We start from the raw sequence: 27,957 nt of genomic DNA on the forward strand, positions 1-27,957 counted from the left end.
TTCTCTTACGGTCCAGATAATAATTTGCAATAATTTGGTTGACCGTCATATCGTTAATAAAGGCCATGTTCCATTGTTTTTTTTTTATTGTGTTAGCATGCTTATTATCGTCACTAGCATTGTCATCCAATAAAATGGTCTAAATCAATTATTTATAATTTTATAAATCTTATTTGAATAATAAAAGATAGTTATACAAAGATCATTCAAAATGATACGTTATTACTCAAATATTAGGGTATATTGTCTCGGTAACCAAAAGCAAGATTTTAAAATCTGAACTAGATCGAGTAGTTGAATTGTTGAACCATCAATGAAATAGGCTTGCGGTCTAGATAGATTCTGTTTATGTTGCATCTCAACAATCTAGCTAATGGCAAAGAGTAAATACTATGTGGAACATATTTGCTAGAAATTGAGCCCAAAGAATTTCTCCTAGGTGACTCCAAAGGCGCACTTCATCGAAATAAGTTCATGGGGTACTTTCTAAGGGTGGCAAAAGTCTCTTCCGGGTTGGCAATGTGCTGCTCTATTGCTCAGCTTTTTATGAGCATGTCGTCCACATACACCTTGAACATCTTATTGACAAGGTGCTGGTAAGTTGCCCCCGCATTCTTTAAGCCGAAGGGCATTACATTATAGCAGTAGAGGCCTTTGTCAGTAAAAAAGGGCCACCTTCTCCTCGTCCTTGAGCGCCATTAGGATCTAGTTGTACCTGAAGAAAGAATCCATGAAGATCAGAAACTGGTGCCCCGAGGTGGTATCTATAAGTTGATCCATCCTCAGAAGCAGAAAGCTATATTTTGGGCAAGGTTTATTCGGGTCGGTATAGTCGATGCAGACTTGCCACTTTCTATTAAATTTTCTGACAGGTATAACATTAGCTAGCCAGTTAGGGTAGCTTACCTCAAGAACAAAGCCAACCTCCGAGAGTTTGTCAACCTCCTGGTTTATGATCTGGTGCCTTTCCACAGTGAAGTTCATTTTCTTCTATCGCAAAAGTCGGTGCGTCGAGTCCATATTGAGCTTGTGAACCATCACCTCGAGGCTTATGCCTAGCATGTCTGCGGCCGACCAAGCGAAGACATCTGCGTTGACGTAGAGGAAGTTGATCGCTTTGGCTTAATGTTCTTCACTAAAGCTGAAGCCGACCTAGACAGTTCGGTCGAGCTCATCTTCTTGCAAGAGGACCTGCACCAACTTTTCGGCCTGTTCACCTCGCTGTTCCTTCAACTCGTCCCAGCCTCTTGATCGGTAGGGTCTCTAACGGCTTCTTTCCTTTGAGGGTGGCTATGTAGCACTAGCGGGCTATCATCTGGACACCTCAGATTTCTCCCACTCTATATCTTGTGGGGAATCACATGAGTAAGTGGTAGGTGGATACCACAACTCAGAAAGCATCAGGCTAGATCAGGTCTGAGAAGGTGATGATGTCTCACATGTGTTGTCTCTTTGGGATAGCCCCGATCTCTTGAGGAGCTCGGTGACCCGAGGTGCTCGAGACCGCGGCTGGACCACCAATAATCGTGTTGATCATTCCAATTGTCGGACGATTGTCGATCGGCTCCAAGAGTGGTGAATTAGAGGCCAAGGTGGGCACTTCTCGATCCTGCCGAAGGCGCACGTACTGCTCCGGTCAGTTGTGCCGAATGAGTAGCTCGATTTCATCCTTGAGCTAGACATACTTTTCGGTGTGGTTGTCGTGGTCTCGATGAAAGCAGTAGTATCTCTTTGGGTCGCTAGATGTTTCATCTGAAACGGAGGGCGCAAGTAGCCTCAACCCTCAATCTCCATGAGGATCTGGATCCTCGGGATGGCGAGAGGGGTGTACCTCTTTAACCTCTGAGGAGGACTCCTGGGTCATCGCGAGCTCATCTCCGCATACAGATTCATGGTTTTTCTGCCAACAGATTCATGGTGGCAGAACATGGCCTTCTCCGCATTAGCGTACTTGTCCACTTGCACCAATTTTGTTTGCAAAGTTTGTCGAAAAGTGCTTCTCTAAGGAGAATAGGAAGTGCAACGGCCGTAGGCCACTCTTCATTACTGACATCGCAACCGACTGATCTAGGTTGCAAGCCTTCAAGGTCGCTGCATTGAAGCAGCTAATATAGTCTTTAAGAGACTCTTTCTTCTTCTGCTTGATGTTGAGCAGCGCATCTGAGCCACCGCGCCGTCTTTGGTTAGAGACGAAGTAGGCTGCGAAGAGCTGAACGAGCTGCTCAAAGGAGTGAACAAAATCGGGGCAGAGCCTGGAGAACCAGAATCAAGCCACCTTTCGAAGGGTTGCAGAGAACGCCTTATAAAACATGGCATTAGTGGCTCCGTGCAGCATCATGAGAGCCTTGGAGCTCTCAAGATGGTCCATGGGATCCGAGGTGCTGTCGTACAGCTCTACTTGGGGTATCTTGAACCAAGGTGGAATCGATTCTTCCATAGTCCGCCCGGTAAGGGGGGGTTCCGAGGAGAAGTTGAGATCATTGTTCACCCTTAGAGCCTGTCCCCTGAGGGCCTAAATTTACCGCCTATTTTCTCGATTCTCTAATCGAGATCAGCATTCCGCTGGGATGGGGGCTCCATGTGGCAAAGAGGTGACAGGGTCGGAGGGGAGTCCTCGCCAGAAAGGGGGCTTGGAGGATGCCATTTCCCATCCGACCAGGACTGCTCCATTGGGTGTGCCAACTCTAGGGTGACCACTTCAAGTTCCGGCCTCAGGAGCGGTGGCTGATCAGGTGCATGTCGTGCGCTAGTGACTGAGAGTGGTGGCTGGGCTGGCCAAATTTTGGTTGGACTAGCTCCGGTCGCGTCATTGTCTGCTGCAGGCCTTAGAACGTCCTGGTTAGCGCTTACACCTGTTAAGTGAGTATGTTGAACTGCTCATTGTCCACAAGTGTGGCGAGTTATTTCGACGGAGTAGGTTCTGGACTTTGCGACGACTCTCGGGAGGTCGAAACACGGCATTGCGAAGCACTCAATGCGCCTTGGGCTCCTCGTGAATTCATATTGGTTGTCTCTCCCTTCGATGGATGTCGATGTTGCTAAGGACCGGTGCCCTTCCTCTAGTGCCAATATGTTGCCGCCGAATTCGGGCTGAGGTTGGGGCACAACTTGGACGACTCTGAGGTCCGCTGGAGACGAGCTAAGTAGGCTGGTTAATGCGTCGAGGGTTGGTCTTCGCCGTTGGTGGCCTATAAGAATTCCTCTTGCCGGAAAATTTCTGATGTGGGACCCTCCGATGTTTAAGTCAAAAAAGCGAGGCAACAATGTAGAAAGAAGAGCATTTCAGTAGAGTATTATCTCTATGAGTAACATTGCATGCGTACTTAAAGTCTCTTAGGCTGCCTCTTTATATAGGAGCCCATTTTGTCATTACTTGGTCTAACATGGCGTGCAATGATGGCCAGATAACGGCCGATAGTACGGCCAAGGCATGGGTGCCAGTCTGCGAGTGCAGTGGGTAGCGCTGGTCCGGCACAAACTGCAGCACTGCCATGACTGTGAACTGTTAGAGCTGTCGGTTATAGGAACTGTTAGTCCTTGTCGATACATACTGATTGTTCTTTTCGGCTGATGGTTCCTTGGGCGATCGGCTCCTCCATCCCGACCAAGGAGCTCACTTCGGTTGGGCGGCTGCTTATCTAGGACCGAGATTGCTCTCCTTAGCTTATGTCCAAGAAAAAAAAAAGGATTGATCTTATTGGGTGTATTCACACACGTACTGTATGAAGCACCTGTTTTAAGCAAAAAAAAAGAAAAAAGAAAAAAAAGGATAAGTCCGGCTTGAGATCGAGGTATCAAATATTTCTCCCAATAAAATGTTTCTTCCTCCTGTTTTACTTTTGGGCTAAAAAAGATTGGTAATCATACAAAATTCTTCACTATACATATCCCCTGGACTATAATTATTGATTTAATCACAAAAGGGATGGTTATGCGGCATCTGATTTTTGTCCACGGCACGACACAAGCCATGTGACCTGATCTTTTTTTTGGTAAAAAAAAAAAAAAGGGGAGGGGGAGGGACCAGCCCACCCGCGTAGCAGCTCCATTACTGAGCCCCCCTTCCACTAGGGAATGTTCGATACAGGTCGCAGGTTTCGCGTGCCTTCTCCGACCCGTGGGCTCACCCCACTGGGTTCACCGCCTCACGTGTGGGTACGTCACCCAGTGCCACCTTGGTACAAGTGGAAGGAAAGCATAACCGCCAACAAGCCAGTCGAGCGTGGGGCATCCGGTCTCCTAATTTAATCGACGCCTGTGCGTTTTGAATCCGGAGAACTTGGGCGGAATTATCGCCCTCTTACCACCAGGCTACTACCTTAGTGGCATGTGACCGGATCTTTGGGAGTCAAATCAGGTCAAGCATAAGTGGAGGTGAGACTCATTTGCGTTCCCGGGTCGTCAACACGGAAAGTTAGCTCGGATCGGACGACCCTTCTTGATCTCCCTCGGTAAATCACATCCCAGCCTCTTCCTCCCCCCATTGAAACCATCTCTCTCCCCTGCCCCATTTTCTCGTTGGTGTCCGAGGACCCTGCGAGCGAGCTGGCGATCGAGGCGGGGACGAGCGCGAGGAAGCGGAAGGCCGCCGACGGCGAAGGAGAAGAAGGCGGAGCGGCGGCGATGGAGAAGCTTCTTTCCGACCAAGAACCCGCGGCGGGGGAGCCCTCCGATTCTTGGTCTAACCCTAACCCTAACCCTAACCCTACCTCTGTCGCTCCCATGAATGATTTCGGTTGGTCCAGCATCAGAGACGACGACATCATGCAGCAGCACTCCGCCATCCGCGCCGAGGAGGCCACCAAGGTGCCCTTCGTCGGAGATAAGGCGAGCGTTCCCTTCCATCTCGAACTCCCTTGATGCCATTCCCTGATTCTCGCCAATTAATCTGTATTCTTGATCGACAATGTTGTTTAATTTTAGTCCAAGTAATTTAGTTGCACTTTCAAAATCGATACCATAACTGAGATTTTCCTAATTTTAGTATTGCTCAAATGTTTCCCGGTGGATCTTGGCTGCTTCGCTTTTTCCCTAAGATAGGCGCAGAAAAGTCAAAAAAAGTCTTTCTCGATCTGGTTCTGTAGTTTTACTGTGGTTATTTTGATCAGTATCTGTTTACGTTCTGGAGAGAATGATGCAATGGCCGAGATTTCTCAAAATATTGTGGTCCGAGTGATTTCAACTGAATTTTGAATGAGATTGTTGGTCCCTTTTTCTTGGACCAAGTGTGGAAAAGTCAGATGATAAAAGGACAGCAAGGAAAGTGCAACTTTAGGTTGGTCTGTGTCTTTTTCCATTTAATTACATTATAGTGTTGCAACAGTGTAATTTTATACAGTTGCATCGTTTAGTACTTTACTGACATTTCTGAGAATGTCATAGTCACTGAAATTTCCTCCCAAGTTTAGTATGGCTGTGAATATTATCAACCGGGTCTTAAATAAGATTATTGCTATTTTTCTTTCATTGATTTAGGCATAGAGAAGTTGAATAAAAAGAAAGAAGCAAGAGAGAAAAAATAAAGACAACGAAATTAGGTAGAGAGATGTCAAAATTGCTTCTCTAGATTCTGTTTGATGTGATGTTGTCAATACTAGTGCTGTTTCAGTTATTCCAGAGAAAGACACTGTGCCTTTAAATTCATATAGTTTGGCATGTCCAAAACCACATTCACATATTGAATAAAGTTTCATAGCTGTGATCTTTTCATTTGATCATATTTCTATGCCATTGTGTCAAATTGTTTGTTTTTTGATTGATTGTGAGTGATTCTTACATTGCTTGCAACTACTTTACCTTGATTAAAATTTTCAAATGAGGACCTCTAGATTCTGACTAGGGCTTCAAGTACTAGTTTGAAATTATTTTTGAATATTTATTGGATTAGCATGAATGCCACATACATTCAATTACATTTACTTGCTTAATTATTTGTCTTTAACGGTTATTTATATCATTTATCACATTGCATTTGCTTTTCAACTATCTATTTGTCCAGGTTATAAAATAATTCTTATTATATTTATCATAATTAAGATGATTTTTCTTAATTTCTTACATGACCAGAAAGTGATGGATAAAAAATTTCAAGGGTATAAGATGCTAAATTGCGACAAGTGGGTTGTAATTCCGTGCTACATGGAAATACAGAAAGAATAAATAGGAAAAAAAATAAATGGAGTGAAGAGGCAAGTTTGGTTTTTAAAAAAAAGCCAAAGACAGCCAAGTATTTGCATTCTAAGTTGACCGTGCTATGTAACAACTGTTCATTCTTGGTTAAGATTGCCATTGTTCATTAGCTTCACATGGAGAATGTCAGATAATTGTTTTTATATCTGTTAAGTTCTAAGGGAAAAATTGTAAGTGTAGAAAACATCCATTATATTATAGGTAAGGATTTAAAGAAAATTTTAGCACTTTATAATGAACACTCAGGACAATTTTTCATCTTTGTTAAAATTTTTGATTCAGGTGGCATGTGCATGCATGCTTGGCATATCCTTTTTATCCCTGCAATTGATGTGCCAACAATTTAAAATGGTTATGTGTTAGTTAATTCAATCTTTCAGATAGTATGAAGTTGTTTTTAGAAATTTTCTAATAAGCTTTTATTCTCATGCAAGTAGTTTCATTAGTTTTTAATAGTGTTGTCGCTTGTAGTAGGATAAGTCTTACCATTGACCCTTATTTGCAGGCTGGTCTAGAGGAAAACTACACTAGTCTCATCATAGCTTATGTAAATACTTGTCAGTTGGGATTGTTCTTTCATGCATGTCCTGAATGATCAGAAAACCCGCTTTCTACACCTTTCAAATACGATACCTACCAAATCACCTCTCATATATACTTTATGACTATGGTCTTGGCAGGATAAAGCTACCTATAGTTAGACAGGATGAAGCTTTTTGTTTCTTATTACAATTGTAATTACTATGTGCCTCTAAATTTTGAATGCAGATTGCTAATGCAGACTTCAATAAATTCTGGTGTTACTTATTTTTATTAGGCGGTTTTCTGATTAATATATTATTTTAGATAATGTTTGATCGCCATATCAGTTGTTGATCATAAAAGCTGAATTTGCTGGAGTGAAACTATAACTTTGATTTTACTGATCATATGTAACTGTCCATTTCTATTTATACATTGATAGTTGTATTGTGTTCCATAATGAAAAATCATGCAAAATACTCATCATTTTTTTCAATATTTTGATAATGCAGGAGCCACTCTCTTCTTTAGCAGCTGAATTTCAATCAGGCAGCCCCATTCTTAAAGACAAAATCAAGGTTCATTAGAGTGGCACAAATGAGTGCTGCTTCTTTATTTCTCATCCTTGTTGACAGTCTTTAGACATTTTACTTTGGATTGGATTTTATTTATGTTTATAAGTATGTTATTCAACATGCAGCTGCTTGGTGAACAATATGGTGCATTGAGGCGAACAAGGGGTGACGGAAATTGTTTCTATCGAAGCTTTATGTTCTCCTACTTGGTAATGTGATAATATATGACTCAAAACACTCTTCTTCTGTTTGTATTTCAACAGTTCTCTGCCAAAGGTACTTTGGTTATAAATCAGTAAGAGTTATTTGTGAGATATGAAATTAGGAGCATATTTTGGAGACACAAGACAAAGTTGAGGTCGATCGTATTCTTGAGAATATTGGAGAATGCAAGAAGACTCTTCAGGGTCTTGGATATGTTGACTTTACCTTTGAGGACTTCTTTTCAGTAAGTTCATCTTGCAGTTGTTCTGTTAATGTGTCTCATTCATTTTTAGATGATGTTTAATTTTTTGTTGATTATAACTTTGAATTCTAAAGAAGTGATTGTCTACGTGATAAAGGTAAATATTGATACTCTTAGGAATGGCAACAGGTGGGGTATCTATGAAATTTGCCCTACCATTTCTGAATCTGTTTAAAATCCTATATCCCAAATCCGTCTGAAATTCGATTAAAAATTGGCACAAAAATCCCAAATCCGTCCCATCTAAGGATGGCAGCCAGGTGGGTTTTACTGGGTATCCTACCCCCGAATCCTAATAAGACCCATTAGCAAAACCCTATTGGCTCGTTTGGTTCGCGGGAAGCATTTTCCTTCCTAGGAATATGATTCCTGGGAAACAAATTCCTAGGAAAAGGATGCCTAGGAAAGTACTTTTGGCATGTTTGGTTGACCATGGGAAAGTGACAAATTTTCAAGGTGCTTATGTTTGGTTGGCCATCCACTTTCCTAGGAAAGTTATATATAATTTCTATTATGCCCTTAATAAAAATTAGGTTTTTAATGCCTCTTTAATGCTTCTTTAATGCTGAAGGGACTTTTTGGGAAAAAGTAAAAATGGAGTGATTCCCGCCTCATGGGAAAGTAACTTTCCCATGTTTCTCATGGGAAAGACTTTCCCATGAAATGTGGGAATCACATTCCCATGGGAATACAACTTTCCCTTCTCTCTCCTTTGAAAACTCCAACCAAACAAGTGGCATCTCATTACTTTCCCGTTGACCACACTTTCCCCCCTTCTTTTCCCGCGAACCAAACGAGCCCTATAGGATTTGGGAAGGGTTTGGGATTTGACCCTCGGGTACTCACTACCCAAACCCAATTATTATTATTATTATATATATATATATTAATAGACATATGTTTATATAAATATATATAAATAATAGACATATGTTTTGCATACTAAAAAGAGAGGACTCGAGTTTATGATCCGACTCATCAACCTAACCTCAAATGACTTGCTTCAAATATGTTCAGATTTGACATAAATTGGTTTGGGTAATAAGCAGGTCCACTCATCTAGACTTGTTTATTAAATGGATTTGGTTTAGGTTTAGACCATTGACCGATTTAACCTATTTTGATCTATTTAATAATTGGGTCGGGTTACCATTTAATCCATTTAAGACAAGTTATTCAAAACTTGTTTAACTTGTTTCTGCCCTATTTAACCCAACCCGCTTAACATGTTTAACCTGTTTAACTTGACTTGATCTATTTAATAAATGGATTATGTGGGTTTGGTTGGGTTACCTATTTAATAAATAGGTTGGGTACATATCAAACTTTTTGACTTGTTTAATAAACAATCCAAGTTCAGGTTGATAATTTTTTGACTCGACCTGCATCCGACTCAACTCGTATTCGACCCGACCCGACCCGATTGCTACCCTTAGTACTCGAATCTCAGACATTAAGGACACTTATAATCTTGACTCTTCTCTCTCTGTACTTTTCTCTTTCTGTCACTCGATTAATCAGACCCCAAAATGAGAAAACCCCAACCACCTTCCACACCAGCCACCACCACTATCTACCACCATCGTCCACCCTAACTTTGTTTCTCTCTCCCATTAGGACATCACCCCTCGTCCACTCTTCTCTCTCTATCACTCGATTAATTGAAACCCAAAGAACCCAAACCAACGTGCACCACCACCGTCCACCCTAGCTTTAACTTTTGTTGTCCACCACATCAACAGCTTAGGCACCGCATATTAACGGCTCTTTTGACAGCTTAGGCATCGCCTTTTGAGATTTGAGGAGAGTTGCTCTTTTGAGAGCATAGTACGATGAAAGTTGTAAGCTATGTTCGGGGGGGGGGGAGGCAGTGGTTTACTTGTGGCGGATGTCAACGGTTTGAGTATCCATGGCTTAAGCGCCACCACATCAGCTCAAATCTGTGCATGATGTTGAGCTATTGTAAGTTTCTTGATGGCATTAGGCCCGTTCAACGGTTTTGTCTGGTAGGTCTCTTACAATTAAATCTTTTCAGTAATTTTTAGATGGTCTTGCAATTTTGCTTCGTCGTGGGTCTGTGTTGCTAAGGTATCAACATTATAAAACTGGAGATTTGGGATGTTCAATGTTGTGATATTGCTTTTTGAAAATTATGTTTAGTAATTTTGAGATGGTTTTGCAATTTTGCTTGCTATCAAATGTGCAATACTCGATCAGATTGCTTTTGTTTTAATTGTGCTATATGGCTATGCAATTTTGCTTAATTTCTTATCATTTCATTGTGTACATGTTCTACAGTAATCTATTGTGCTTAATTTTTTATCGTTATATTGTATACATAATCTGCAATAACCAATTTTGCTTCATTTCTATCATTTTATTATGTGCATGTTCTGCATGTTTTGCAATAACCTAATTGTCAACTATTGACTGTGCTATTTGAGTGTTTTTCTATAAAGGTTGCATGATATCATTTTATAATATTTGTCAATTATTTTTCTGCTTAGTTTTGTGAAAGATGTCGTTAAATAGTGAGATTAATGATGCTGCCAGGACAAGTCCTTCATGCCCTTCTTTGGTGTAGTTGGGTTCAAGTACAACCTCAGGTCTCATGTCCCTGCAAATTTTACGTGAAGTTGGCAACTCCCTTGCCGACTTCACTTAATATTTCTAAAATTAAAAATAATTTTAAATGAAGTCGGCAAGGGATTTGTAAACTTCACTTAAAATTTGTAAAATAAAAGGAGCCTCGACAAACTCCGGTTTTGATCGAAATAGGGTCTAGAGAGTGGAGCCCCTCCTCCGTTCCTCTGCACCACTCCCCAGCCCTCTAGCGGTCTTCATCTCTCGTCTTTCCTCTCCCTCCCTCCCTCTCTTTTTCTCTCACATTCTTCCTCCCCCCACCCTCTCTATCATGTTGGGCCGTGCTCCACTGCCCTTCACTATCTCTCTCCCTCCCTCCCTCCTCTCCTGCTCTCCCTCTCCCCCGCTCTCTTTTTGTGTTGGTATGAGCTCGGCATGGAATGGTACGAGGTTGTACCGAACCGTGCCGCTAGCCGATCAGTACAGGCCCCGGTACCCGCACAACTATCCATGGTCGGGCCCAACTTGGGGAGACTGAGCTTGAGCTTTGCTCATATTATGAGCCTAGCGATCAACATTTTTCAAACCAATCGGAATTAGGCTTTTCGGCCTGTACTAAATCGAACCAACACGAAATCGGGGCAACTCAGCTGCTTAGGTCGGTTTGCTGATAAAAACCTCCCAAAAGCCTTTGGTTCGACCATTCGACTGCTATTGTTCTCTCTCCTCTTTGATGCTGAGCGGCGCCAACGCCCTTGATCTATGTTGAAGATGATGTCATCATCCTTGATTGATGCTGAAATTGATTTCGTTGCCATTAATCGATGTTGTCGTCCTTGTCTACATCTCCAACCTTCATCGACGGTTAAGGTTGGGGTTTGGGGCTTTCGGTTGCTGCCACCAACAAGGTAAGCCCCTCTCTCTCCCCTTCCTCTCCCTCCCCCCTCCCCCCTATCTCTCTCTTCCTCTCTCTCTTCCCTCTTCCTGTCAATAAACCCCCTTTATATCTCTGTCTCCCTCTCTCTTCCTCTCCTCCCTCTATCTTCTCTCCACAAGCCCCCCTCTCTCCCTCTCCCTCCTCTCTCCTCCTCCCTCTCCATCTCCCCGTTCTCTCCCCCTAGGGGTGTAAATGGGTCGGGTTGGACTAGGTCATGAGTGACCCCGACTCAACCCAGTTCCTTGTTCGGGTTCTAATTTTGGACCCAGATCCAACCCAATAGAAGATCAGGTAAGGTCGGGTCCAGTCCACGGCTACAATTTTTGACCCAAAGGGTCATTTGGGTCGGGTCCATGTATAACCCGGTCCTAACTCAAAAAATTCGGGTTCGGTTCGAGTCTGTTTTATCAAAGGACTATTAAGGAAAAAGAAAAAGAAAAAAAAGAAAAACTCATCAATTGATCGGGTTTAATCGGGCCGGGTCAGGTCCCCATTTTATGACCTGAGTCTGATGCTCAGTCCCTCTCGTTAGTTTCTTACTTCCACCAAGAATTATATCCAGCAGGCTCTTTTTCTTCACCTGAACAAAAGGACGTGCTATTGGTGGGAGCTTGCTAGCTACCTTAACAAGCTGCAGCAAAATTAGCATAGTTTAACCTCCAGCAACAACACAGGCACCCTTTGTCATAAAACATGGATAAGTAATTTTAAGCATACAGATGCTGACCTCAATGGTTTTGAAATATGTCATTAAAATGTATAACAGAGAATCAATTTAATTACACTTTATAGGCCAATTAAATTGGGGCCGGAAGATAGCCCGCCCAAAAATATACAATGTAAGTGAACAATGGACGAAGGCAGCATCACTGATTGACAACAATTAGCGTATTGAGACTATACGCCACCACATGTTTTCTACTCTTTGGTGCATGGGAAGAGAACATCTTGATAGTATAACATATTTATCAGCAACAAGGTAAAACAAACTTTATGTCCCCAAAAGGTTAGTTTAGCGCACATTCAGAAAGTCATTGAAGCTCCGACTCTGTCACGAGGTATGAGATGCAGCTCTGAGCCATGCTTTAAAAATACATTACCTGTATAAGAGACAGAAATCACACAACAATTATGAATGGATGGATCCAAAATGCAAATGTAATTTTCCACTATAAATCAGGGAACTGTCGATCAAAATTTACAACACGAATCCTAGAAGAGGAATTTTGATTGCGAGGGAAAAAAAAAGTAACCAGAAATTCTAATACAACAAAGAAATATTATCCTATTTGCATGGACTAGAAGACATTGAAGGTGAGAACAATCCACACCGTCATGATCAACTTGATAACCAAATGGAGCAGTTTTAAAATTCTAATACTCATAAAATCTACACAAAAATATAAACTCAAAGAGAAGATAGTTGTCTAAGTGCGCCACCACAATGTCTCAAGATAAATACAATCTGTCTGTCAGTCACACTATCATATAAAGATAACATCATATTTAGCGGATAAAATACTTCCTTATATTAGGGTACTCAAAATTTCAATACAAAACAAAAATCCAACAGCCTACATTTGGTAGCTTGAAGCTGGTGCTTCACAAGTTCATAAATTGCCTCTCTTAAAACCTGCAGTCTATCCAATGATGAACTATATTCACAACACTGAAGCAATGTGAATGATCTGTGTAGTGAATACAGTCTACTAGGTAATCAAAGCCAGTGTTTTAGCAATATATCAATGAAATTTATTCCTGCAAACGTTTCATCTAAGCATGTAGCATGTGTTTTTGCATGCATAATACTATCACAGGCTTAGAGAAACTGAAATTCATGTCCAATTTTATTCTGCAGCTAAAACTCATGCGCACTAGGTTAGCTTCAAATAATGATATGAAAAAAATGATATGACACCTAATATTGTCTTATTAAGATTAAACAATAGCAAAAGAAAACTAGTTAGTGCCCACAAATATACAAATGGATCAAAGTGTGCTAGGAAATATGAACATGCAACTTATAGAACCATCAAAAACAACGAGTTATAAAAATCATAAGAATCCAAAATGCCTGGAAACAAGAACTTAAGACTTTGAACATGGTTCCTTCCTATCATGAAACTATTATCTAGGTTTTCATTTAGGAAGAACAAAAGCAAGGAATCATATTTATATAGCAACTGACACACAGTTTTCAAGGTTCTTTAAGTAATCTATAAACAATATGCAATTTGGCATTCTGAAAGACAGATACTACTGACCTGCTTTTGGTATAACAACAGAAAAGCTAGAATTAATTAAGAAAGCAGCAGTACATCCGAGACCATCTTCAAACCAGAGATTTCGAAATTTCCATTATTGTCAACTTTTAAATTTCAATGACCACCCACTCATACTTTCACCAAAAATAAATGATCCACCCATAATAACCTAAAATGACGTTTCAAAGATAGGATATGATGGATTTCCTCAAAAATAATCTTTCGACAATTGGTGATTTCTAAAAATGATGCCAGAGGCTAAAAAATGTTCTTTACCTACTAAAAGAGCTTATATGCTTGAATAGTAACAAAAATGCACCAATTTGCTCAATACCATCTTCAAACAGAAAAATTTCAAGGAGGCCGAAAATTGCATCGCTATTATTTCCAATCTTTATCAAAAGTGTTCATCATCTCAATTAGATGACTTTACTGTGAGATTGGCTTATTATATTTCTAAAAAGTACATAGGAGTCTCGTACCCTTCAGTTCGCAAAGTCGCACTCCGACACTGTTTAGACTTGATAGAAAAGAGCTGCAAAACAAATTCTCTTTTTCACTTAGATAATAGATTTATAGTTAACCATGCTTAAAATTACAATATTCTTAACAATATAAACATAATAATGAAGATGATTGTTACCTGCATAAACTAATCATCAGTACAATAAAATTAGTTGTTTCGTAATCTTCAACCTTGTAATTTGTATGAGGAGGTGGGTTAGGGATATTCTAGAAAAAAATACAAAATTAAAAATTGAAACGTTTTAAAGCATTAGTATATGATAAAGTTAGGGATGTAATAGAAATTGAACCCGCAGATGAGGCAAGGTGTCTCGTAGCCAATCTTGTATGTATATCAATGCCTCAACCATATCAGGGGATAGGCTACTGTGGAAATCATCCAAAATTCTGCCAGCAGTGCTGAAGGCAGACTCAAATGCAATGGTAGAAACTTGAATTGTGAAGATATCACATACCATTCTAGACAATATTGGATCTTTTGATTCATTGAACCTCCAATAATCTAGAATGTCAAAATTTTGATCCCCTAATGGATGAACCTGCTCAAAAAAAGTACACTGCAAGTTATTTTTATTAGTACTATTGATTTATATTTTAATGCAATCATCCAAATTAGAGATCATAAAATACCTTCTCTTCCAAATACATCTCTATTTCTGACTTGGATGGTTGGGCAACTTCTTCTTCTTGAATAAATTTTTCATAGTCTTGCAAAAAAAAAAAAAGACTCATCTCCTCTACCATGAGATGTAGACATCATCTCCTCCATTAACATGAGAGACATTTGCGTCATATGAAATTGTATAATCATCATAAAGATTTTGAAGAACATCATATACTTTCTTGATTTCAAATGAAGCACGAACAACCCCTACTGCAAGAATGTGAGAGCACTCCTTCCAATATTTGTCATTTTTTTCTTGCATCTTTAAGGCCATCATTGTCACAACTGCATTTGAACTCCTAGATTCTTGAATCAATAGCATCTGTATTCTCCAAATTTCATAGAAATACAAATTTGTAGTTAGACTTTTTGTTTGTGAAAAAATTTCAGTTATATGATGGAAAACTTGGAAAACTTTTAAGAAGTTACAAATAATAGTGCCTTGAGACCAATCTTCCTTAGTTGGCGCATCTTCAAAATTAGGATCTCATGCCTCAAGTCGCATAAACACATTCTTGAATTGTATAGCATCATCTAACATGAGTTACGTAGAATTCCAACAAGTAAGTACATATATGCATATCCTTTTCTTTCCATTCATCTTTAATTGTTTCACATCTCCCATAAATGTTTCCAATCTTGCTTGAGATGATTTTACATAATTAACAGCCTCGTGAATCCTATGAATAGCACCCTCCACTACCTTCAACCTGTCGTTCACAATAAATTAAGAATATGTGCATAGCAACGCACATGAAAGAACTTACAATTCAAAAGTAAATCTCTTCTAAATTGTCTTTGAAGTTCCATGGCCACAATTATATTTGCTGACAGATTATCAAGGGTGATTGAACCCAACCTTTTCTTGATATTCCAAGATAAAATGTAGCTAGCTATACAATCACTAATGACTAAGCCCGTATGTCGTGAAGGAATCATCTTAAAATTGATAATATGCTTCCTAGGTTTTCAATCATTAGTGATATAATGTGCAGTGAGACACATGTATCCCAATGTCTGATTTGATGTCCACATATCAGATGTTAAGCTGATTCTTTCATAGTTTGCCTTAAACAAATTATCAAGTCTTTTTTTTTTTACTTTTCATATGCTTTAAAGCAATCAGATGCCAATGTTGTTCTTAAAATAACACGAAATTCAGGTCTAAGATTCCTAACAAATTTCTGAAAAGTTGGATGCTCAACTGTTGTAAATGGCAACTCTTGTAGAATTACCATTCTTGTAAGATCTTCATAGCTTCTCTCTTGATCAAATGAATAGGGAGTCAACTCATTCAATGTAACACGATCTTTTAAAGTCACATTACGTGTTAACTGTTTCTGCCTCTCCGACCTCCTTTTTTAGCTTGCTTGGGAGCTATCTGTATTAGAGGGCTCCATAGCTTGAGAACAAAGTGTACTTGAAACTTCAGCTGTGTTTTTATTGCTACCCATCATAGATATTAGCCTATTTTTCACATAATTCAATAAAACTGTATAAGCATGAAATGCAACTTCAGCACTATTGGCTTGAAATTTGTATAAAAATGAACTTAATAACAGGAAATAAGCAAGCCTAAGACAATAATGAGCATCAGCATCAATGAAAACTATATCCAAAAACACTTAAGAATACATTTCGACGTGGTATACTATAATTAATTAAAGAAAAACAGAAGTCAGTACAAATAAAAAAGAGAAAAAAGTAAGTGACTTAATATGGACATAACATAATGATCATAGTGCAACCCAAACTGAACAATTTTTTGTCAGCTCAACCTACTATATCAAATTAATGACCAAGCAATGATAAGCTGTGCCTAGGAAAATAAGGGATTATACCCTCTTTACTACTTGCCAATAAACTTAGATATTATATTGTTTATCTTTTTTGAAAGGCAATTCTCAAAAATCAGCCAGCCCCAAATTTGGGAAATGGGTGGATGGTTATGGTAGATCGCAAAAATCCTTTTATTAATTTTTAAATAAAAGGTATTTTTTGGTATATATGGTGTCTGGTAAGCATATATTGTAGGACTATTTTTATGGAAGGGCTTACCATATTCCTAAGACAAGGAGCGAGATCGCAAGAGCAGAAGCTAGAAGCTAGTTTTTATGGTTTCTCCATAAGGGCACATTTTCACTGCTTGTAGAAGCACTTTTGATTTTTACCAAATAATTTTTCTTTTAGAAAGTATTTTTTACTTTAAAACTCCTAAAAGGGCTTTTTAAAGCAACACCAAACATGCCCAAACCTACTTAAGTGGAAGTTCTAATGTGACTTAACTCTCTGTTAGACTATAAAAGAAAGAGTTGTATCTGATAACAAGCTCCTCATTGCACTCAATTGATAGGAGGAAAATAATCCTCGGAGTCAGGGTTGTCAAATGAGTGATCTCTTTGTGAGTAACTTGTTTTTAGCTCAAAATTCAGCTCGATATGGGCTCGCTAATCTAGTAAAGAAGCCAAGCTTGGTCTATGATTCCGAGCTTGAAAGATATATGAATTGAACTCAAGCTATGCCTTACATGCTTGTACTTAGTTCGATTAATCTTGATAAAAAAATATAAAATTATATTCATATTACATAATATTTTAAAGTTATATAATAGGATCCAAAAACAGCTAAAGTGGGATGGCACCATCAGTTCAGTATCATTCCTGTTTGGAGCCAACACTGGTTAGGTGTCGGGATGCCATACCGGTATGCACTGACTGTACCATATTGGTCAGTGCCAATGGTTTTTCATTCTTTTTGATACTGTTAGCTTCGGTACATATCATCAGTACTAGTATGTACAAATCTGATGGAAAAACAGGACATGGTTTGACTCTGGTATTTAAACTTGTTATATGTAGTAGTTATTTATTTATAAAAATGACTTTTTATGTCTTTGTTATCATATTTTATAATAATATGAGCTGTACATAAATATAATTAGTTCTAAAGTAAGTTATGTCTCATCCATTAAATAGAGATCTAATGTCTGAGATGTATCGCTTAGCTATTAGATAAGCATCTGCAACACCAATCTCACAATGCTGGTCCCAACTTTATTGCCTCCAAGTGCACAAGAGGCCTCTTCCCTCTCCCCTTCCCCCTGCCAGGAAAAAGAAAAACAGAAAAAAAAAAACACCTTAATTTCATTGCTAGACTTGCTTGTCCCAGCCCCTTCGCTTAGGTCATCATTCCCTCACTACTAGTTACTGTTGACTATTCCTTTTTTTTAGACGCTCCCTTGAGGCTGCATGCATCCGACAAGCATTTTCACCAAATCTATTCCTTGTCTTCCCTCATCTTCAACTTTATCGGAGCATAATCAAGCCGGCTTGGGTGTGGATGAGCCAAGCTTGAGCTCAACCAAGCCAGCTTCTGACGAGCTTAAGCCAAGCTCGAGCCAGCCACATTGATGTTCAAGCTGGGTTTGAGCTGGCCTGAGTAAGCTCAGCTCATTTACGCCCCTCGTTGGAGTAACCAGCACTTAGTTGAGTCCTCTTGTCGGGTGAATTCGGGAGACCTCATTAAGGCATTTGCACCTCTTTGCTCCCTTCTTTCTTGTAGGTTCCTTCATGGAAGACTTCTAAACATGATCAGTGAGTTTCTGCTCCCACCAATAGTAGGTCTTCCTTGCTGTAAGAAGATCTGATGCTTCAGACTTGATCTATTTGGCGGAAGCCCCCACTTTCTTTCGAGCCCAGTAGAAGCCCCCTCTTTCTTTCTTTTGTATTGGAAATTTTCCATTAGATCTTTAATCATTTTCAGCATCTGCTGTTTTCAAATCATCGGTGATTCCATGAGGCAAATCTTTGGAAATTTTTTTAATTTCCATCATGTCATCACTTGAAAGATCTATTGGAGTTCCATAGTTCTTATCACATTTTTATTTCTCTTCAAAGAGATATCTACAAATATATTTTCATCCTAAAATATTTGTAGATCTTTAGGTTAGGGCAATTCCAACTTTTGATTGTAGAGAGCATAATGTCTCTTCAAAAGTTTTGTACTTCATCCTGTATTCATCGTGGAGTTTGCTCAGTGTATTCTTAAAATTCATCTCCAAAATTAGTGGATAAAGCTAAGAAGGAAGAAATGGAGGGGCAAAAGGCTTTTAGGGTTGATAACAAGTGACATGGAATAGACAAAAACATAGATCTAATTCTCCTCCTCAAGATTTCATATTTATTTAGATCCTTGTGCTCTTATTATTGGGGCTTCAAACATTTTTATGGTAAGCTATCGCTATAAAACAAGGATTTTTAATGTCTAGTCAAACCGTTTACCTCGACCACCGAATATTTGCTAAGATTGACAGTGGCATGGAATATCAGTAAGTGGAACTTGAAAGAGGTTAAGCGAAGCAATACAAAGAGCACCAACTCTGAGACTGAAAATGATGCCCTTGTTTAGCAAATCTTTATAGCAATATGACTCTCTTAATTCCTTAGTAGTTTCCTTCATTTACAATTTTAAAAATATGTAAAAAAAAAGGATCAACATCATGGTTCCTATCAAGGTCCGCTGCTTGGAAGTATCGGACTGGTACTGTTCCCATCCTCTTATAGTGTCTGCATGCAATATGGTATAGTAAGGTTCGGTGTACCGAGTGTTGGTAAGGTATAGTACCATATACTGGTACGGTATGGTAATGACTAGTATGGCAAATCTTGGTTCCTATCTTTATAATTCTTATCTATCATTTATAACTTTTACTCATTAGTGCTTCATGTGATCTTCTTATCATACTCGTGCTAAGTCATTTTTATGTTTGTAATATTTGGTGCTTGCAATTGTAAGAAAGATGGATGGAAATCCCCAAAGCAAACTAGCATGCACCAGTTTTATCATTTTCAAGATTAAGTATCATAATCTCCAAGATTGTGATGAGAGCTCCATTTCTGTGGGCTCCTAGAGCTACATAGGTAATCTCAGGTAATATATTTACTAGTTAAAATGGAAAAGCATGCAGAATTTGTTATAAATCAATTCTCTTTATTAGATAATTAACCATGAATTGCTGAATATCTTTTGAGCATGTATCAAAATGAACAAGATTAAGAACTAAAATGTTCCATGTACCTCTGTCATCATGAAGTCACTGTTCCAAGTTGCTCTGGTGCTAAAACATCTGTTATTCTAGATACAAACTTCTAGATATTTGTTTTGGCATTGTCAATCGTTCTGCTGGTTCCTAGCAACCAATTCAACCATCTGCATTTTTCGAAGTTTCTTGCACGAACAGAAGATCTTGTAGATTCTGTCTTGATTTTTTTGATACTGTCCTCCCCCATTCCATGTTTGGATGCATATTCTACTTCAATTGTGTCGTCTTGTTAAATTGTGTGTGTGTGTGTGTGTGCATATGTATGTATATAATCCTCTGTCTCTGATGTTTCCAAGTGTGATTCAGATATTCATGGAGGAGCTGGAAAGTGTTCTGCAAGGAAATCAAACTTCAATAAGGTAGATGACCTTCACTGATTCTCCTTTTTTCTTTGTGGTGCTGTTTGTTAATATCTAGAAAAATCAGATCATATCTTAAATTAGAAGGGAAAAAGGAAGTTATTGTATATGCTGCAAAATTCATCCTCTGCTATAATTCCAGCAAATGCTTTGCTTATCCAGGGAAATATGTGCTTATTTTGTATTTCAGCCATGAGGAGCTCTTGCTAAGGAGCCGTGATCAGATGATTTCAGATTATGGTGAGAAACATTATTCATACCATTAAATTGCTCTTCTTATGCCACCATTGCTTTTGTACTCTAATGTAAATTGCTGGTCAGTTGTTATGTTCTTCAGATTTGTCACTTCTGGTGAAATACGCAAACGAGCAGAGTTTTTTGAACCATTCATTGCAGGCTTGACAAATTCGACTGTGGATCAGGTTCGTCGGGATTCCCAAGTCTTATTTTTATGCTGTGTATTCATTAATCTTATCATTGCTAAAGCATCTTTTCTTGTTGGTTGCTATTGTCTTTGAATAAAGTTAATCTGAAGGATTATAGCATGTTATGTGAATCTAAGTTTGCAGAAAATCATAAAGTTAGGGTAACCACATCACTATAGGAGGCTACTTTTTTTTTTAAAATGGGATACATGGCTCTCTCTTATTGCTTCTTAGAGGAAGTTTTATTTATTACTTGAACATTCATTTGGTGCCCATTAATATGTATATGGGTTGACTATCAATGTAGGCTTGTTTGGATATTTCTGCAGGAATATCCTACAGAAATTGGGCCTGTTGGGCTGCCTAGCCCGAAGTCTTCTAAGAGTCCGCCAAGTCGTAGCCTATGTTCCAGTCTGCTGGTCTGCAAAAGGGAAAAAAAAGAACCCATGGAGTCCTTTCTTCCCTCCCATAGGATTCAGATTGTGCGGGGTGTTGGACTAATATGGGCAATATCAAAATAGGCTGCCTAATCCACGAATCCAGTAGACAATACAGCCCAATCCTGCTAGATTTCCGAAACAGGCCCCTATTATGCAAGATACTGTTGAGGTTGATCAATCTTCTCCCATGAGGACAGAACCCTACCTCATTACCTTAACAGCTGTCCACTTGGAAACGCTACTAGCTGGTTTCAGTTATTTCCCCTCATGTTCAGGCATATGGTTGATCTAGCCTTGTTCCCATTTTGGTCCTCAACCCAATGAACACGGCAAAATGAAAGCTTTAATCTTTAATGTGGGGAGGGGCTTGCACATCAGAAATTATGTGGTTATTTGAATCCACCACTTTTGATGTGGTGAAGTAGTGCTTGGAAGTGGCATCCTGCAGTTAATTTGGTCTCTAGGTTACAGCCAATTACAATCTTTTCCTACTTGATATGCTGGCAGACATTTGATAGAAAATCATATCCATTGATAGCTAAAATTGAGCAAGAAAATTTTTTCTTCCTTCATGGTGTAGGAATATGGCTAACTCTTGTCCGAATTACAGTTCTGCAAGGCTTCAGTGGAGCCAATGGGGGAGGAAAGCGACCATGTGCACATCACCGCCCTATCTGATGCATTAGGCGTTCCGATACGTGTGGTGTACCTTGATCGGAGCTCATGTGACTCGGGCACTGTGAGCATAAACCATCATGATTTTGTTCCCAGTTCGAAATCACCTCAGGAAGGCACTGCCCAGAGTAGTGAAGCCAAAACAGATCATCCAGTGACACCTTCTGTGACCCTGCTGTACCGGCCTGGCCACTATGACATTCTCTACCCCAAGTAACTTCCTTTGGGTGCTGCCTCATGAGTTTGGTGTGTTTTACATTTACATGTTTTCATCACATTGTTGGTTGCGGGCTGCCGAAGGTGGCTTAAATGGACAGGAATCGTTGATTCTGGGGCTGCGCCATGAAGTGATCCCAAGTCCCCACACAGAATACATTTTGTCAAGAGAACGCCATCTTTTTTTGTTCTTTTTTTTTTTTTTTTTTGAGATTGCTGACAAAAAACTATCAGATGCAACTGGGACTCTCTGCACTCTGTGTTTAATGAAGATTGATATCTTGGATGCAGGGCTAATAAGCGGAAGTGTCATCCAATTTCTCGTACAACTTACGTCTTGAATGGTTCGTCACTCACTTCCACTGCTTGGCCCGGGTGCGGTCGTTGTAGAACGCTACCAGCCCGGGTCGCTCAATTACGGCCTGTTGCTCTGCAGTGAGTGCTGCCGGCCATTCTGTCGTCTGTTCAAAAGAAAACATATCGCCAAAGAATATTTCTCCGTATGTGCTCCTACGGGGATTCGATTATGATCTTGACCTAACAATCATTTAGGGTCAGCCTGCTTCCAAATTCTGAGTCAGCACTAAAACTGCATGCAGCATATCCATCGATTATGGTGCTACATCAATCATTTCTCCAGATAATTATACATCAATCCGTTTCTGTTTCTTTACATTGATGTATTCTTTTCTAAAGCAGTATTTCGTCGATCAAGCCACGATTCATCTCCATATTCCAGTATCATTTATTTATTTATCAATAGCCAAGACAAAATCTTCATTTCTATTATCTCCATTCACAGTCATAATCCATTACTTATTTTCTGAAAGCAGGATTTCGGAGAGATGAAGAAAATATATTGGTCTGTCTCTGATTATGTTGTTCAAAAAAAAAGAGAGGGAGAGAGGTTAGTATTTTGAAAAACGAAACCTGAAGCAAGCGGATGAATTTAAATCATGCAAGAAAACTAATGAAGATTTTTTTTTTTTTTTTTTTTGGCCACGCTGTTATGCAACCCATTTTGAAGGGTGCTCAGTTGAGATTTTATTTACAATTAGGCACGCGCTGATGGTTCAATATTTTGATAAGTTTCAGGCACATATCTGCTGGCAAGAGAACAACATTTAAAAGATTGATCTTTCCTTCCTTTTTCGGATGCTTATAATATCTCAACGCAGGCACATAAGGCTAATTCTAGGAGTTGGTGTACTCTTACATTCTGGACCAGGGGTGGCAGGTGTTGGGTTTGGCTCGGATCAACTTCAAGTCAAAAGAATCTTAAAACCCATACCAGACTCATTTATAATCAGATTGAAAAATGAAAAGTATAAATGAAAGGTAACTCATTTAATTTACATAGACCCATATTCAACCCACCAACCCAATTAGTGATTGGTATATCAAATATGTATCTTAAGAAATGACCAAAAGTAGAGGATTTTAGGTTAGCATCCAAACAAAATGAGTAAGCAAGAAGAAAAAATTGAAGAAAAAACACAATTGAATATGCCATTCCCTTCACTCTTTTTTTTTCCCCCATTAACCTTCTTAGTCATCCAAACCACTTCTTGGCTTCATAGCCAATTGCACAAATACAGTTTTTCTAAGGTTTTGGAGATATTTGTTCAAACCATGGTGACCTATCAAAGGGGTCAAATCCATACCTGTTTATGATCATGTTGAGGTAGGCTAACCCACCCAACCAAATTATAAAAATTCTAACTAAACCTATTTATCTCAGGCGGATTTGGACGGGTTGGCAGGTTGAGGTCAATAAATACCACATCCATGTTGGACTACCCTAGATGGTCATTTCTATGGTACAGAATTCAAAACATGCCATAAATTAAACAGCACCTACCTCAACAGATGGGCTTACTGATCTAGAGAAAGAATAAGTTGGTCAAGCTGATTCTGGTTCAATAAGAACAAAGTAATCAATTCCACTGCATGGGGAGTTAAAAGGGAAAGTAACTGAAGAATTCATGCTGTAGAACAAGCTGTAAAAATCAACCAACTCATGTCTGAGAAGCATGTTAAGAGGAGAATAAATTTAATTGGAAAAGAGAAAAATGGAAGAACAAGAACAACGGTGTTGGTTTTACAAACAATATTGTAGATGTTTATCCTCAATGCTTAATGAATTAAATTTTGTTTAGAAGACGAGAGAACTAGATTTTGTTTTTGAAGAGATGAGAGAATTAGATTTTGTTTATAAGCGAAAATAAGGCAGGTTTACTAATCAATGTTCTTGATATGGATGTGAAAATCTAAAACACAAAACAAATTAAGAAAGTGAAAAAGCTCCTACCAGATTAGATAAGGAAAACAAACAAAGCGGACGGATTGAAATATCAGTCTGGATTCATGATCATAACACAGTGGCAAACATCTTTCTGAAGCATATATTCAAAATGCACGGATCTCTAATTTTTTACCATGCACCATATTGACTGATTATTTCATTCTTTGAGTCTGGTGAATTAATGAGACCTCCTACGTAAAGAATGTGATCGGATTTATTTTCCTCAAACAAAATCTCTCTGAACAATGTCTCTGAGACCATCCTTTATGCAGATTTAAATGCTTTCAATGTGACTTCACAAACATTCAGCTGAACAGAAGCAAAGAGCAAGGTGTAAAGTTCATGAAGTTTACTGCAAAAAAAAAAAAAAAAAAAAAACAGAAACAGAGAGAGAACTTCATCAGAAAGAAAAATAATCATGATGCCTTCTCTTCATGGATATTTTGGATTTTTTTTGTTGTTTAAGGAGAAAAGTATGACTAAAGGGAAACAATCAAGAGCTATGAGGACAGTCTAGGACAGCTATAGATAAAGGGATGGCATGTCCACACGAAAACATGTTATTGGTGAGATCTTCACAGAAAAAAAAATAGGAGAGTAAAAAAAGAAAAAAAAATGAAGAAGGCAGTTCATATCAAGGAAAATTGCTGAAAAAGTAAAACAATCCTGAATAGTGATATTTTATTAATGAAGGTCGTAGGCCTTGACATCCAATATTGTGGCATTAATACATTTTATAATAGAATTGCATCAGTGAAAAATAAAATTTAAAAAAAGGCTGCAATATAAATTGGAGACAACCCCATCTGATAAGCAAGACATCATTAAATATATCCCAGAACATATCCCATGGATGCTGGTAAAAGTGCATAATAAGGCCCCTAAGATTAATCTCGATAAAGCTATGAGCCTACCTCTCTTTGCAAAGATTTGAAAAGCCTCAATACACAGCTACATGATTTTCATGCTTGACTAGAGTAGTTGGGTGACATATAAATATTTAACTACAACGGATGTTGCTCTGTTCCTATATGATGAAAGGACATATGCTATTTTTCTCTGTAGCCACTTATAGAAACATCACTTGAGTAGCAGGAACTGGGATACAATAATAAGCAAAAGGAGATCAAGATAGTATAGCTACTAGATATGCAAAAGTTGAATAGCATCACCACTCACATTCAAAGAGTTCTACAATAATATAGAAAGAAAATATTATAACAATTTATAAGTAGCAACCCTTCATAAACTTTTTAATGCATATAACAATTGCGTGGGACAACAAAAGAAGAAGAAGAAGAAGAAGCACCTGCATCTCACAAGTCACAAATATATGTTCTGTTGAATAAATAGCTAGAATGCATGAAAAGATGGTTTACCATGATATTCTTGAAGATGATTCAGCATATCTTTATGACCATTTTGTTCTTCTTTCCAGCAGATAACAGTAGTATTTTCTCATCAACTATGTCACCAGCCTCAATCACCTTAGCCTCATTATCAACCCTTCTGTTATTCAAATAAAGACCTCCCTGCTTCATCAGACGCCTTGCAGCAGACTTACTGCTCAGCAGACCAGTAGAAACTGAAAGATCAACTAAAGAAGAATTCAACACCTGACCATATGCCAAAGAACATGATGGCACATCCTCTGCTATCCCCTCAATGGTCTCCCAATCCAACTTTGTTTCTGCCCCTGGTCTTAACGTTTCTGTTGCCTTCAATGCTTCGGTGAGTCCGTCCTCTCCATGAACAAACCGAGTTACCTCTTCTGCGAGCCTCCGCTGGGCCGTGTTGGGAGCATAACTAGGTTTCTTCATCTCGTCCTCCAACTCCCGAATCTCCTCCATACTCAAGAAAGTTAAAATCCTTAGAAACCTCACAACATCAATATCTGGCACTGAGAAGAAGTACTGGTAAAACTTATAAGGCGACAACATCGACGCTGACAACCATGTTGCTCCCCCTTCAGACTTCCCAAACTTGGTCCCATCACTTTTGAGCAAAAGGGGAAATGTCAAGCCGTAAGCTCCTTCAACCTGCAATATCTTCCGAATCAGCTCGGTCCCAGCCGTAATGTTTCCCCATTGATCACTCCCACCTATCTGAACATTCGCACCCATGTTCTTAAACAGATATAGAAAGTCATAGCCTTGCAAGAGCTGATAAGTGAACTCGGTATAACTCATTCCTTCCTCGGACATTAACCTTTTCTTGACACTCTCCTTTGCCATCATCACACCTACCCGAGCAAACCTCCCTACTTCCCTGAGGAAATCCAGCAGCGTGATGTCCTTCCACCAATCATAATTGTTCAAAATGGTGAAAGAATCATCCAACCGCGAATCCAAAGCTGCATTCTTTTCAATACGAACATTCAAATTCCCATTGTTTTCAGAATGCGGATTCAAATTCGCATTTTCTCGAACACCTGTCTCCAAGATGCTACCTTTCTCACTCCCCACATCCAAAGCTTTCTCCTTTCCAGTTCCGGCAACAGAATTCTCATCCCTTAAGATCTTAGAGATAATATTTTTAATCCCTGCGCTGTTCTTCTCGAGAGTTTCGACGTCCAGTTCCGGCCTCTCTAAACTCTTGCCGGAGGGGTCTCCGATGCAGCCGGTGGCGCCGCCGATCACGGCGACGGCCTTGTGTCCGCATCGCCGGAACCAGGAGAGGACGATGAGACCGAGGAGGTTACCAAGGTGCAAGCTTTCAGCGGTCGGGTCGAAGCCGCAATAGACCTTAAGGGGGCTGACGATAGGGTTGGAGCACGCGGACCTGATACTCTCGCTGGTGATGGACTCGACGAGGCCCCTCTCTTGGAGGATATCCACCACGTTCGCGATCCCGGATGGGGAATCTAAGTTCCGAGCTTGGGCTTCGAGCGTCGGTTGGGCGGCGGACTGAGACGAGCTCCGGCGGAGGAGGAGGGGGAGGTTCCGGCGATGCCTAGGGAAGTAGGAGAAGATTCTGGAAGCTTCTAGAAGCTTGGGATGGAAGAGGAGAAAGGTCCTAGAAGCCGCCGCCGCCGCCGCCATGGGAGGACCAGCTTAGCTCCTTTGCTCCACCCAAATCTCCTCCAACATCCTCTGTTTTGGGTCTCTGGTGGTGATGCAGGACGGCAGCGGTTTCGGTGCTGAAACCCGTGAAGAGAAGGAGGTGGGGCGTGGTGCGGGGGCTTGTTACCGAAAACCCCTGAGAAAGGAAAAGAGACAAAGAGGGTTGGGAGAGGGGTTGGTGGTGGAAGGAGAAGACGAGGAAGGAGGGCTCGAGGCGGTGGTGATATGCGGTGGGTTTGATGCCGAAGGGGCAAAGAGGGGTACGGAGTGGAAGGGGGGAAAAGAAGGTGGCGGCGGCGGCGGCGGCGGCGAAGGCGGAGCGGCGGAGATGGAGGCGGCGACGGCTCGGGCGGCAGCAAAGGCAGAGGAAGCGGCGAGCGGGTGGCAGTGGAGATGGTGAGGCGGAAGCTCGGGCGGCGGCGCTCGGCGAGGCAGGGCGGAGCGCGGCGGAAGGGGGAGTGGTGGGCGGCGGCAAGGAAGATGGAGGCGGCGATGAACAGGTAAGGTTTTCCGTTTTTTTCTCTTCTTCTTTTTTCTTTTTTTTTCTCTTTTCTTTCTTTTTTTTCAGCTCAGACCCGTTAGGATTCGGGTTATCGGGCGTGACCCAATCCGATAACCCATTAAGGGTCTGTCCCATGCAAGTAACGTG

At 40.0% G+C, this 27,957-nt stretch overlaps 2 protein-coding genes and 1 long non-coding RNA gene across 5 annotated transcripts; 1 reads left to right on the plus strand and 2 right to left on the minus strand.

Moving 5' to 3' along the window:
* Positions 1–4,409: 4,409 nt before the first annotated feature.
* LOC103702453 (OVARIAN TUMOR DOMAIN-containing deubiquitinating enzyme 1) lies at positions 4,410–22,247 on the plus strand. The gene is made up of 8 exons (XM_008784893.4): positions 4,410–4,827; positions 7,224–7,289; positions 7,412–7,495; positions 7,612–7,734; positions 20,133–20,185; positions 20,376–20,425; positions 20,507–20,607; positions 21,661–22,247. Exons 1-8 carry the CDS (start codon positions 4,624–4,626, stop codon positions 21,940–21,942), a joined length of 963 nt encoding a protein of 320 aa, XP_008783115.2. The 5' UTR covers positions 4,410–4,623; the 3' UTR covers positions 21,943–22,247.
* Positions 14,316–20,126, minus strand: LOC120111379. The gene is made up of 2 exons (XR_005512603.1): positions 14,692–20,126; positions 14,316–14,600 (listed from the first exon to the last, which is right to left on the minus strand). It is a non-coding gene; the product is annotated as an uncharacterized LOC120111379 (long non-coding RNA).
* Positions 22,133–27,950, minus strand: LOC103702454 (tyrosine--tRNA ligase, chloroplastic/mitochondrial-like). 3 transcript variants are annotated; one of them, XM_026802739.2, is made up of 2 exons: positions 25,626–27,950; positions 22,133–22,811 (listed from the first exon to the last, which is right to left on the minus strand). In XM_026802739.2, exon 1 carries the CDS (start codon positions 27,285–27,287, stop codon positions 25,647–25,649), a length of 1,641 nt encoding a protein of 546 aa, XP_026658540.2. In that variant the 5' UTR covers positions 27,288–27,950; the 3' UTR covers positions 22,133–22,811; positions 25,626–25,646. The 3 variants fall into 3 exon arrangements, with proteins under 3 accessions (XP_026658540.2, XP_026658539.2, XP_008783116.2); XM_026802738.2 differs by lacking the exon at positions 22,133–22,811 and adding an exon at positions 23,104–24,555; XM_008784894.4 differs by lacking the exon at positions 22,133–22,811 and adding an exon at positions 23,104–24,598.
* Between the last annotated feature and the right edge of the window lie 7 nt (positions 27,951–27,957).

Source organism: Phoenix dactylifera, chromosome 7, assembly GCF_009389715.1.
Source record: "Phoenix dactylifera cultivar Barhee BC4 chromosome 7, palm_55x_up_171113_PBpolish2nd_filt_p, whole genome shotgun sequence".
In the NCBI taxonomy this organism is placed as follows: Eukaryota; Viridiplantae; Streptophyta; class Magnoliopsida; order Arecales; family Arecaceae; genus Phoenix; species Phoenix dactylifera.

Bases quoted from the DNA above. Each gene is read 5' to 3' on its own strand.
- LOC103702453 (XM_008784893.4), top strand. From the start codon at position 4,624: ATGGAGAAGCTTCTTTCCGACCAAGAACCCGCGGCGGGGGAGCCCTCC. The intron at 7,290-7,411 runs GTTCATTAGAGT...TTCAACATGCAG, and splicing joins TTCTTAAAGACAAAATCAAG to CTGCTTGGTGAACAATATGG. The intron at 20,426-20,506 runs GTGAGAAACATT...ATTGCTGGTCAG, and splicing joins TCAGATGATTTCAGATTATG to TTGTTATGTTCTTCAGATTT.
- LOC103702454 (XM_026802739.2), bottom strand. From the start codon at position 27,287: ATGGCGGCGGCGGCGGCGGCTTCTAGGACCTTTCTCCTCTTCCATCCC.